Here is a 12,327-nt window from a genome sequence, read left to right as displayed (position 1 = left end):
GAATGTGACGTAAATTTTCTCATCGGTCAGAAAAAAAATTCCATGAGAGTTGTTTCCCCCCCTTCCCCGCTCCTTCTTCAGCGGGAAAATTTAAACAAATCATTTTCAGTTGGGGGCACAGTTTTCTCTGCTCTGTGCAAATCTTGAGGGTGGGTGCGCGTTTAGCTGAGTCATCCGTAGTGTCAGGAATGGCGCACCTGGTGAGGATGGTCGGACGTACGTGATTTTCTAACCAGATTTTTCCTGGCTATGGCGTTTGCGCGGTGCGAACTCCGATTATAATGTTATCTTGTGGAAGGTTGGAAAAAATAAGTGAGCCTAATCCTTTATAATTTTACGCTACGCGTTTACTATCAAATTTCAGTCATTTCGGTGGGTGTTCTTTTTAATTGTCGAGGGTGACTGGATATCAGGTATTAGATCATATATTAAAACTTTCAAGTCACACCATAGAAAAAAACTTATCGTTATGAACAGAAAAAAAAGGATAACCGTTGTCCAAAAATATACGCTTTTTGATGGTATAGACAGAGAAACTTCAATCCTCAGTTATTATTTTCAGCCCGAAAACTTTGAAACGGAAAGGTGTGTGTTTGTGAAGAAAATTTATTGTGTAAATAAACAAAGTAGATCATGCTTTCTGTTACTAAAGGTTCACTTTTATGTCAGTACCACGCCGTACTCTACATGTTTTACAAGACGACAGGACCTCGAATTTGAGTACCCTTAAGTCCAGTTTGTCGGAACGGGGTATCTCAATATCCTTATAAGATAATGAATTAATTTTACCTGCTATCATGAACTTAGAAAAAAATTTAAAACGGTCAGTGGGTTGTTGATATGCCTCAGTACTACACTATAACATCTTTCTACTTATGCCAATAAAATAAACGAATAGCCCAATATTCATACCTATTATGAGACGTTACAAACTCATCTGAGAAAACGATTCTTCTAAGAGGTTCCCAAAGTGTAAAAACAAAAAAGACGATGTGAAAACGTTGAAAATTAGATGAGCTATCTTCAAACTAAGGGAGAAGCTTAACTTACTGCGATGAGATGAAGGAGCGTTCTCCTTTCTCATAGAATTTAACTGACGAACTCCTTTCAAATGGGAATTATTCCTTACAAGGAAAACTGCAAAACTATCCTCGGTTAACACGAATTAAAAATATACTAAGGCGGAAACAGAGACTGGTACCAATATATGTTGTAACACAAACGTGAGTGTGATTCCATCGTCGATTAAAGCCGAGCTCAATGTGCCGCTGTTACATTTTGGGTATGCACAAGACGAGCAAAGATTCCATCCTCATTTTGTAGCAGCACTTCAGGTTTGTCAAACTCTAACACTCGTCCCTCATCCATAACCACCATTTTATCATAATCTATGATGGTGTTCAAGCGATGGGCGATGGTTATTACTGTGGAGTCTTTAAATCTGTTGCGAATAACGTCTTGAATCAGTCTGTCTGTCTTGAAGTCGACATTAGCTGTGGCTTCATCTAGGATGATGATCTTACTTTTCTGTAACAGTGCACGCGCTAAACAGACCAACTGGCGCTCGCCGACACTGAAGTTGCTCCCAGACTCTTTCAACTTGTACTCCAGCTTTTCAGGCAATTGTTGTACCAGGCAACTTAACTGTACATCTTCCAAAGCTCTCCACAGATCATGATCTTTGTATAAGGAGAAGGGATCTAAGTTCTTCCTAAGGCTTCCGCTAAAGAGGACAGGATCCTGAGTAATGACAGCCATAGATCTGCGAGCTGCCTGTATATTGAGATGCGTGATATCTATGCCATCTATGATAATCTATTCAAATGAAATGAGGAAGTGGATCAAAATGATGTCGAATAATGATATTTCTAAGGCGTGCATGTAAAACGGAAACTAATGAAGAGCAAAACAAATGTCCTCTAAGAAATAATACGTTATTTTATCTTTTCGATCATCATAATTATCAATTTTTCACCATCACAGTCATTTGTGTCATTAAAACTCACTAACGATTTCTTAAACAAGTTTTAAGAAAACTTACATTTCGCGTAACAGGAAGGAGATGAAGAAACGAGATCTTAAAGTGTGCCTAACGGTAACACTCTGCATGTTCTCACCTCGCCTTCTGGTTCTGGTGTTCTAAACAAAGCCGTCACTAATGATGATTTTCCAGCTCCCGTACGACCCGCCACACCAACCTTCTCCTTATCAGAGATACATAAATTAATTCTGTTCAAAGTTGGTGGTGCTCCCTTCAAGTATGATAAAGATAAGTTTCGCAATGTTAAAGTGCCTTTTGTTGGCCACGACTCAGGAGGTAGGCTGTCTAGCTTGTATCCAGGTTCAGATTCGATTTTAGTGTAGGTAAACACCCTTTCCACTGATGTCATGTAGTTTTCTGTTTCTGAGGCTACCTGGATACCGTGCTGGGCTGCTTCCAATGTGTCGACTGCGAAAGTAAGGGACATTCCCGCCAAAGCTGAAAATAAGAGCGGTTTACCAATTATCTTTGATCATACTTCTACAAAAGTTAGTGAAAAGGAATGTGAAGAGAAGGTTATGCTCTTTGATGATGTACTAAAAGCGTAATTCAAATTGCTCTTGTCAAGTGGATATTTTGATAAGTAAATAGGATTTATTAACAGCGCGGAGAGAAAGGAAACTTTCTGAGAGGCAGGAATAGGCTCCTATAAGAAAGAGCTCGCCAGGCAAAGAATGTTAATCGATAAAGTGACCACACAAGCGAAAAGAAAGGACGATTCAGTAGCACTAGAAACTTTAAGAATATATACCTGGGTTTTGTGTTGCAAACAAAGCTCCAGCCGACACAGAAGTGACAAGAAAATTACTCAAACAATTTCCTCGGAAAGCAAGCCATCGTGTTGAGGCCTTCAGCAAAAACAGGGCTGACGTGTTCTTGTCTTGATATCTTAAAAAAAGACCAATACATTAATGAGTTCTTCTTAGTTAGAGACCGGTGTCCCAATTAAGTACATCGTATTACATTGAGCCAATCGGTTCATGCGAAATTGATGTCATAATCTCACCTTTAAGGAAAATGAAATAAAGAGAATTTTAACGTTACCATTGAAATCTTTCAACAACAAAAATAAATTTCAAACTCTGCTCACTCCCCCTCCAAAAAAAGAAAAATAATAATAGTATTAATGAATTAATAAAAATATATAAATAAGACTGAGCGCCATCTTGAGCCAAAAAACAGAAACTTAGTAACACAAATAATTTTCACTAAATACTTCTTACTATCCGAGTTCGAGGTCCGTACTGTAACTTACCAACGGAGCTTTTTTCTGCTCAGTTTTATGACCCGAGCGTAGAACATAAATATGAGCAGAAATAACGAGATCTGTAACTTACAGAACAAACCAACAAACAAGGTTCGTTTAGATATTTAATATATCTCTGTATTCTAATAGAGGGGAAGGTTTAAAGTAAAACTAACTTTGTAATCAGTCGGGGTGTACAGTGAAATACGGCCCGCCAAAATTACCAATCGTAACGTACGTACTAACTAAAGAATATGCTAAGTGTACCATAGAATAGCTTTAGCCTTAAGTTAAAGATATGTAATATCTATGAAATTGATTGAGTAGAAATTATGTTTAAACAGCTCCTGCCCATCAGAAATGGGGTCTTTACAAAAGGTCGTAAAGATTGATAGCGGCTCAGCTGTTTTCAAAAACCCTAATTGCTTGCAGTTTTGATCATTTTGATTTTTATCTTTTCTGCCATTCAATATCTCAACTAAATATTCCGTCCAAAATAAATGGCTTACAACTGCTAACGTTTTCTCTTTCCATGTCTATGACAATTGTTTAAAGTAATGGGATCCACCATACAGTCCAATGTTTTATTCAATGCAGGTGGACAGATTTTAATTTTATTTTTTTTTTATTCACTTATTTATTTATAATATGCCTTTATATGCATATTAAAAGAGGAACAAAGCTAATTTCTACAGATAATTCATAGGAAATAGAAAATAGAAAAAGGAAAGGCGAAGAAGTCTGAAAAAGCCGGAAAGGCCTATAGGTATAATTAACCGGTTTAAGGATCCTACATTGTTAGGTTCAATATCAAATGAAGTACAGTTCAACAATTTTTTCCTTGATATTAAATTGTGAATTGTTTAATGTTAGTTCTATAGACTTGGGGACGGTATAATTCAGGATATTTAATATTCGTAACAATGACATTGTATTTTCATAGGGCACTCACCGATAAAACTTTTGCAGAAAATTATCCTCCATCCCAGATGATCTTATCACCTCTAATCCAGCCATTGTATCAGCAATAAGGGAATACACCGGACTGCAGGTTATAGCTTCAAGTCGCCTGAGCTCTCGAGCGGATTTCAAATAATATTTAGTCAGGTAGATAAAAAGTACTGTTAATGGAGTGCAAGTAATGAAGAGCCAAACATTGGATACCGCTGAAAGAATGGTAGCACCAAGAAAGTGAAGACATAATTGAACGGCAAAGAGAAACTTTCCTGGAAGCAGGTCATCCATGCAACCGACATCTTTGGAGAAACGGTTCAAGATGCGACCAACTGGATTAGTATCAAAGAATAAAACTGGTGCTTTGAGAACAGCGTTTATCATCTGGTCATGAAGGTTTCCTGATGCTCTCAAAGCAGTGACATAGAAACAGAACGAGGATACGATTGTAAAAAGCAAGGAAGCAATAGCAATTGATCCGTACACCGAAAGAGTGATGAAATTTTTTTGCTTTTCAAATGGCATTTCTGTCATTCTTGAGACCCACCAGAAGGGTGCTATCCACAATACTGAGGAGAGACAAAAAATTCAATGGTATGTATAAGTGCCTTGAAAAATTAAAAAGACTGTGATTAATGGTGTTAAGGCTATACGGTCGGTAATAATGTACCTAAAAGTATCGCCACAGCTAACTTTATTTGCTGAAGAAGACGAGTTTCATGATATTCTCTGTCGTCATGATGAGGCAAATGTTCAGATTTTTTAATAGCTTCTTGCAATTTAGAATGGCTTGATGAACTCGTACTTATAGGCGATGGATTTACACTCCTTTTCAAAGCTATCACGCGATTAACGAGTACAAATTATTTCGACCAAGACTGTCATTTTTTATTCGAGGGAAATTTAGACAATGCATAGGATGATCCAAGCTGGCGAGGGTCCTCGCATAGTTATTAAAATTTCCAGACAGTTTAGCGGCATGGGTCATGAAAAAAACACTCCAAGCGATTGTCACTTACCTAGTACAAAAGTCAAGAAAACGGAAAGGCTTGCTATCATGATAGTTGACAGTGCAGTTCTGAAATATTTCCAGTACAACAACCACTTCACACTTCCAATCATTCTATCCTCCGCATCATCTGTGAGATCCACTCTTTCACCATTTATTTGAGGGACAGTCATTGATTTGTCTTTGCACACAACTGTAGCCATTTCAAGATCATCTTTCTCCAAACTGGGGGCTCCTTTCGCTTCACGCTGAAAAAAGCGAAAGCCCATGCTGAGTTGAAGTACTTGACTATATGTCCCTTGACCTACAACCGAACCATTCTCAAGCAGCACAACGCTGTCAGTCTTTTTTAGAAACTGCAGCTGATGAGTAGCCAGAATGCGTATTCTTCCACCCAGAAACTCCTTGATACACCTCTCGAATAGATTTTTGCCGACTTTGGCATCCACTGCACTGAGTGGGTCGTCCAATAAGTAAATGTCAGCATCAGTGTATATCGCGCGTGCTAGACTTACTCGAGCACGCTGACCACCGCTCAAGATGACTCCGCGTTGACCAATTTCAGTTAGATCGCCTTTAGGAAAACATTTAATATCTTTCTCAAGGTCACAAACCATGATAACTTTATTGTATTTTTCGGCGACAAACTGTCTGCCAAACACAATATTTTCTCGCACTGTGCCTGAATAGACCCAAGGAATTTGGGATACGAAAGCCATTTTTCCGATACAAGAAATTCGACCAGAACATACGGGAAGTTCTCCCAGAATACTAAGTAGTAAAGTTGTTTTTCCGCTTCCAACTGGGCCTGTTAAACCCACAAGCTGCCCATCAGCAACATCTAACGAAACGTTTTGTAGCGCAGGAATCTCCGACGTTTTACTCCAAGCACACGAAACTTTGTCGAGCGTAACCTTCGGTGGATGGTTGTCGATTAGCGGTTCCAGCTTTCGAGCACCAACTAATACCGGTTTTCCATTTTTAAAACTATCAATTCTGACAAAATTCGATCGCTTTCTTCGGTCTGTAAAGGGCAATATTGTATCGCCATGATCTATTTGCATCTTTGACAAGGAATTCTTTTCTAGTATCCTCTGCATTCTGCAACAAGCCGTCCTTGCGTCGGCAGTGTAGCGCAATCCATGAACAAGGAATATTGTCACCACCGTTTTAGTGTTACTCAACACCAAAAGCAATGTAAAAGCCATAAATGAGGTCAGCAGATTCCCTGTAAGGAGCAGCGTTACGACTGAAATAAAACCTGCAATCGTGGAGCTGGTGAAGAACAGTGCGTAGATACTGGAGATGAAGAATCCTCGTATACGAATCAGAGAGATCTCTTTCCTGTGGAAAACATTTTGAAGGAATGTAATTCGTGCATGTGGCGTTATTTAACACTCTGATAGTTTTTTCCTGGTATGGAGGGCCCATCTCCATGATTAATCGGTGGATGAAAGTCTAAAATTACGTTTTCACACAAAACGCATGTACAGAGAAAGATGTAAATTTAAATTTCATCGATTGATTAATCGAGGGCTATCACTATGAAATCTTGTAATCTTTACGTATAAGCACGTACCAATTGGACTGAGGGGACGGTCGAAAATTTCAGATTTAAGAAAACAATATATGTGATTGATGATTCCTTAGGGGTTGAAGAGTTAAAGTCGATCTGTTGGTAAAATTATGATATTTTCTGGAAAACACAACAATCCTCTAACCTTCTTATTTGTGCAACCAGATCCCTAAAGTTCCATTCCCAAGCGTACATTTTTACCATGCGGATACCAGAGATGATCTCATTCATTATCTTCAGCCTCTCGTCGGTTACTGCAGCAGCCCGGTGGCGTATTTTCCCAGTTTCACGAGCTATGAAGGATCCGTAAGCAACGACGACAAGAAAAAAGGAAATTCCTAACAACGCTTGCCAGGCCACTAAGTACCATACAAGAGCCAAAGAGGCAATGAGGTCTACAAAGGCGAATGAAAATGAATACAAGACATAACCCAGCTCCTCAATACTTTGAGCATCGTTGGAAACAAGGTTGATAGTGTTCTCCGAAAGCGAGTCTTCTAAGGTGCATCTCTGACTGTTTAGAATCTGACAAAGAAAAAGGGAAACAAGAAAGATATTGTTATTTTAAAAAACGGTAAAAGTGCCTTTTCTTCACGTACACAGAATCATTTCTGTGCAGGGGAAGTATCCTCTTAAAAGGATGTTATCTTTATCTTTACGATTGAAATGTATATCTGTAAATGTACTATTTACATGTTTGAGATTTCAAACAGTAAACCAACCGTTTCGAGATTTCTCTTTGAGCGTGCTGAAAAAAACTCGACAATTGACGCCGCCAGTTCGAATAAACTATCTGTGAACGTAATGCAGCAACTCGTGGTTCACAACCGAAAAGACCCTTGTCCCTCTCTATGGCGCAGAAATGAATTTTGGATGTTGGATGCCTTCTGGCGTATCTCCTAATTTGCAAACCAATCATGAAGGAAAAGAAGGAAAGGAGAAAAATAAAAGAAGGGAAACACGAGAAAGCTACAAGGACGCTACGCAATATTATTTGACATGGCGGGGACCGTACTTGACTATAGAGTACAAGAAAGACAAGTCTAAAAGATTGTGTCGGTTGCAGGAATCTCAAACACTGCCTGCAAGGGTACCAAGTAGTATCCGGTGTCCCTCGGTAATTCTAGCGCCTCATTGCGCATGTGTCGATTAAAACGGGAATTCTTAATGAATTACACACTTTGTCCGTGTTGAAGTCGTAATGAGTTCATAATTTCATACACACTAACTTTTGGCAGAGCATACACTTGCATTACAATGCGTTTTTAGTAAAGAACTTTAGCATCGGTGACGAAAGAGACGACGAAGACGGCTGGAAGTCCTTTCGTGACACTGTCAAGTTACGGCACATGTGCTTTTTTAGCGGGCTGTCGTTCTATAGTCGTTGTGGACAAAATTTTTAGTGCTAACGCATTTAAACGAGAAGGCGAGTAATTTTCACCTGTGTTAAGTTGCAAAAACCGGAAGTTTACAGGATTTTAAATTTAGTTTACTTTCACGGATTTCATTCCTTATAGACATTCAAACCTTGTATTCTAACACTTTGTAAATGGAGATGAACTTTATTCGTCTCGAGTATCCAAGCTTTGCATGGGATCCTTTAAACGAAACTGTTTTATTTTCTTCGTTTACACCTTACATAAGGGGTGTATCACAGATTCTTCGCCGCTGCCTACAACATCAAGCATAAGGACCGTTTTCAAATCTGACATACCGCTTAGGTCTCACTGAGTGCGACCTAGCTAAAGATGCCTTAGAACCAACAAAACAAAACGGTGTCGTTTACAAGATCCCATGCGACTGCGGCAAAGTGTATATCGGTGAAACAGGGAGATCAATGCGAAAAAGGATAACCAACATTATCCACACCGCCCTGGTCGATGCTAAAGCTCTCTATTATAATAGTCAATATCAAACGTTGTAACAAAGCAAATGCGGCCATCTGTAATACTAAGTGCATAAAAGTTGTTGTGAATCCTCCGTGCAACAAAGATTTCATGGAAAACAAAAATGCCGATATTACTGAATAAAATTAATCGCGGTTATCAGCCACAACTATCAAAATCACTATATCTTTTCTGCCCACCTTCTTATAAATGAGTCCCACCACGGCAACTTTCAGTCTTATGGCTAATACGTGCGCCTTAAATATGGCTTTGGATTGCACGACAGTTCTCATCATGGTGACCAGAAAAATACCAATTACAAAGGGCAGAGATGTCTTGTAACTGATACCTGTGCCTGTAGAAATACTTCTCAAGAAGTACCATATCAACAGAAGTAGCGCATGCAATGTTAGTGAGTAACATAGCCTTAGTAATGCCATAATGACATAATCTCGGCGGGAAATCGTTCTCATCATGGCCCTCCATAAGCGAGGCTTTGTTCGTTGGTGTGCAGTTGCTCTTTTCTCCGCGACCCATTCTCGTTCCAGTTCAGTAACTAGTCTTTCTGTTTGAATCGAATTATCCACCCGGAATAAAAGGCTTTCGTCTAAGGGCTGTTTACTACCAAGCTTGAGAACATCATTTAGCCAAGAGAAAGTTATCAGAGAGAAAAAACCCGCCTTTTCTATAGGATTTGTACCAGAAATATCTTCCATGGCGGCTGTTCCTATGCTTATTCCTCCTGCGAAAAGAAAAAAACCAATCGTAAATCCTTGGCATACAAAGGATTGTCAACTTTTTGTTTTATAAAAGATGTCCTCAACCGTCTTCTATAAAACTGGTGTCACCAAATTATTATGGGCACCTCACCACATTTATAAAATACTTTCAGAAATTCTCAAAGTGATCACTAGTTTAGTTATCTTACCTTGAAGATCTCTTTGTCCAGCGCGCTCTGAAAAAAAAACACGCACGCAAGAGGTAAATTACTATGGAGGCACAAGTGGAACGAGAATATGTTTAGCTGTGTTTTAGTCTCGAGTGCATTAAATTTTCTTAACGACAAAAAATATCTGCAAAATTCTCGATAAAACCAAAGATTTAACCAGATCGGCAAGTGGAAGAGAGGCGGTCCTTCTGTGTCCAACTGTTACTGACGTTACCTTGCGTAATGAAAGCTCCTTATTGCGTTACATAAAAACACGAATAACTTAACATGGACAATAGAAGGTATCAAACCAAAAGAAGCGACCATTTTTTCTTTTTGAAATGTCTATGGGGAACGAAAAAAAAATTCAAAAGGAAAAAAAAAACCCTTGAAAATAATATATGTATATTAGAACTCACAAGGTAAGCCTATCGTTATCGAAATTCAAATGGTAATTTGTTTTTTCACAGCAAATATGGAATCTTCCATTTCTGTAACGGAGTCGCTCCCAAACATATTAAGAAAATCAATCATCCAGCAAAACGAGCCTTGTGGTTACAAATGTTTCCTCTGGCTATATCTTAGCGTAGCAAAGCTTCACATCGATTCCGAAGTCAATCATAGGTTAAATTCTTCCGAAAATTTAGCTTAGTCGATGACATTTTGGCTCCTTTTCAATCTGTTGTAATATTTTTAATGTCAAATACAAATACGCCTCATGCACAATGGCTCTATAACTAGTCATTTTGAATAGTAATTACCCTTGTAGCTTTAAGAGAAACAAACCTCCCTCACTCCCTCCCAGGAGCTCATTTCGCAGCCTCGGTACCCAAAGCTCCAACAATACAGCACCTTACAGAAGCTGTCGATTGCGTAACCAACTAATCATATAAAGAGGTGAAATGTCCATCCTTATGAATTACTTGGGTTAATCGACCATGTACAAATAAACAACAAGTTACTTACTAGAATATGCTTCAGCAAAGCCGATTATCTTGATCAAAGTTCTGGAATGTATATCGCACTCTTTCGGTTTTAAAAAATGTGATTTGAAGGCCAGTCAATCTGGTCTGTATCTTTGTCAGTAGGTATAGAAGAAATATTCCATTATTTCAATTTATGCTAAACAATTCGTCACTCTATTTCCCCATAATGATCAATGGTGGCATAGTAGATACTCAGTATAATTACGCATTAAGACCTAGAGAAAGAAATTCAAATATCCGAGGATCTTCGACCAACAGGTTTAAGAACTTTACTTCTCAAACTCATTAATAATTCATGCTGAGAAAACAAAGGAAATTACAACCGTGAAGGAGGTTTGGATATGTGATCTTAATTATCATAAAATCTGGTGAACTTTTGCTTTGATTTTCTCCAAGAATTATTAATGGTTTGAGAAGCTATATCAAACATTCGAAAGGGTGTTTCATCCGATATCCAAACACCTTGAAGTTGGTTAAAAAAAACTCGGCTGCGCCTCGTTTTCTCAACCACTTCTCGGTGTTTGGATATCGGATGAAACATTCTTCCTCGTGTTTGATATATTCATTACAGAATCGCGCCCATTGAAAAACGTCGCACGGGAAAATGCAAATAAGCTAGAAAAGAGAAAGAGAGCATGCGTAACTTCACGCAGGCCTGTCAATCCGACTGTCAATCATGTAATCCCCCGTGTACGCAGTGTTCGAAAGTATTGTTTCTTGTGCAGACAACCGAAACGTAGCGCTTTTCATCGAAGAAGAATAGACGTAATTAGTGGCGTTATCTTGATTAGGTTATATTGTTTAAAAATCGGTCAGATGTAAAATTAAATTACCTTTCAAATGCCGGGTTTTTAATTTGTGTTAAGACTCAAATGCGGCAGATTTGCGAGGTTCGACCATCAATTTCGCCAAGAAAGCAAAACATCACAGAAATATTCCTTTTAGTAAAATTCCCGTACTGCCCCATACTATCGTAAAACAAATCTGTTTTCCCAATGGTAAAGTATTGTTTTTGTCACTCTATCCAAGAACTGAACGTATAATGTAGTGTGGGGCAGTGCGGAATTTTACCTTCCTTTTTGGCCCGTTATTGCCGTCAGTTTCAGATAACACGTCGGTAGTCTAATTACTTTTCGAAAAGCTTAAGTATACGTTGTAGATTCCCGCTCCACGTAGGTGCACGCTCACTTCCAACTCAGCTTTACCATAGTAACACTTCGTTTGCACACGTGACCAAAACAAGCCAATGAGCAACCTCAACTAAACTAACAGAATAATGTATGGAAAACCAAAAGCAAAACTACAAACCATCGGCAGTCCGAATGTTTATTTACATTAGGTTAAAATGACACAATCCGATGGTGCGATCACATTTAGCGATCTCTCTTCGAGGAAAGCAATTTCGTTTATGTTCGTAGTAAACATTTATGGTCGAAAAAATTTAAAATCAAAAACATTTACTCACCTTGATAGAGCTCCAACGTGGACAGGATTGCTCGCGATCGCGTGGTTAGTATAAGCTTACGGATGAACACTTCACGCTCTTTTGATATGCAAACGCGGCCCTCGCTCTTTACCGACGAAAAGAGCATTTCGTCACTTTGAAACAATGCTAATTGCTCCAATTGTATCTCCGTTGTCTCTAAACCTTTGAACAAGCGGCCACAGAGATTGACATAACTAACATCAAAACTTTTATCA

At 38.7% G+C, this 12,327-nt stretch overlaps 1 protein-coding gene across 3 annotated transcripts; it reads right to left on the bottom strand.

Moving 5' to 3' along the window:
* Positions 1–588: 588 nt before the first annotated feature.
* Positions 589–12,248, bottom strand: LOC113679073 (ATP-binding cassette sub-family C member 4). Of its 3 annotated transcripts, XM_089201264.1 has the most exons (10): positions 12,092–12,219; positions 10,607–10,716; positions 9,641–9,667; positions 8,913–9,454; positions 6,972–7,351; positions 5,261–6,594; positions 4,240–4,810; positions 2,793–2,929; positions 2,118–2,479; positions 589–1,815 (listed from the first exon to the last, which is right to left on the bottom strand). In XM_089201264.1, the coding sequence occupies exons 4-10, from the start codon at positions 9,426–9,428 to the stop codon at positions 1,258–1,260; spliced, it is 3,858 nt and encodes a 1,285-aa protein (XP_089057390.1). In that variant the 5' UTR covers positions 9,429–9,454; positions 9,641–9,667; positions 10,607–10,716; positions 12,092–12,219; the 3' UTR covers positions 589–1,257. The 3 variants fall into 3 exon arrangements, with proteins under 3 accessions (XP_089057390.1, XP_089057389.1, XP_089057391.1); XM_089201263.1 differs by lacking the exon at positions 10,607–10,716 and having other exon boundaries at positions 12,092–12,248; XM_089201265.1 differs by lacking the exon at positions 12,092–12,219 and having other exon boundaries at positions 10,607–10,731.
* Positions 12,249–12,327: the final 79 nt, after the last annotated feature.

The sequence above is a fragment of the Pocillopora damicornis genome, chromosome 3, assembly GCF_964200805.1.
Source record: "Pocillopora damicornis chromosome 3, jaPocDami1.2, whole genome shotgun sequence".
Taxonomy (NCBI): domain Eukaryota; kingdom Metazoa; phylum Cnidaria; class Anthozoa; order Scleractinia; family Pocilloporidae; genus Pocillopora; species Pocillopora damicornis.
The sequence above is the reverse complement of the archived record's forward strand: the minus strand, read 5'-3'. Positions and strand labels throughout refer to the sequence as shown.

What these genes read in the sequence shown, in the direction of transcription:
- LOC113679073 (XM_089201263.1), bottom strand. Translation starts at nt 12,218, where the DNA reads ATGCTCTTTTCGTCGGTAAAGAGCGAGGGCCGCGTTTGCATATCAAAA. An exon ending in CTGGTTGCACAAATAAGAAG is followed by an intron (nt 6,595 to 6,971) that starts GTTAGAGGATTG and finishes TGTTTTCCACAG; the next exon opens with GAAAGAGATCTCTCTGATTC. An exon ending in TTTCTTGACTTTTGTACTAG is followed by an intron (nt 4,811 to 5,260) that starts GTAAGTGACAAT and finishes GTCTCTCCTCAG; the next exon opens with TATTGTGGATAGCACCCTTC.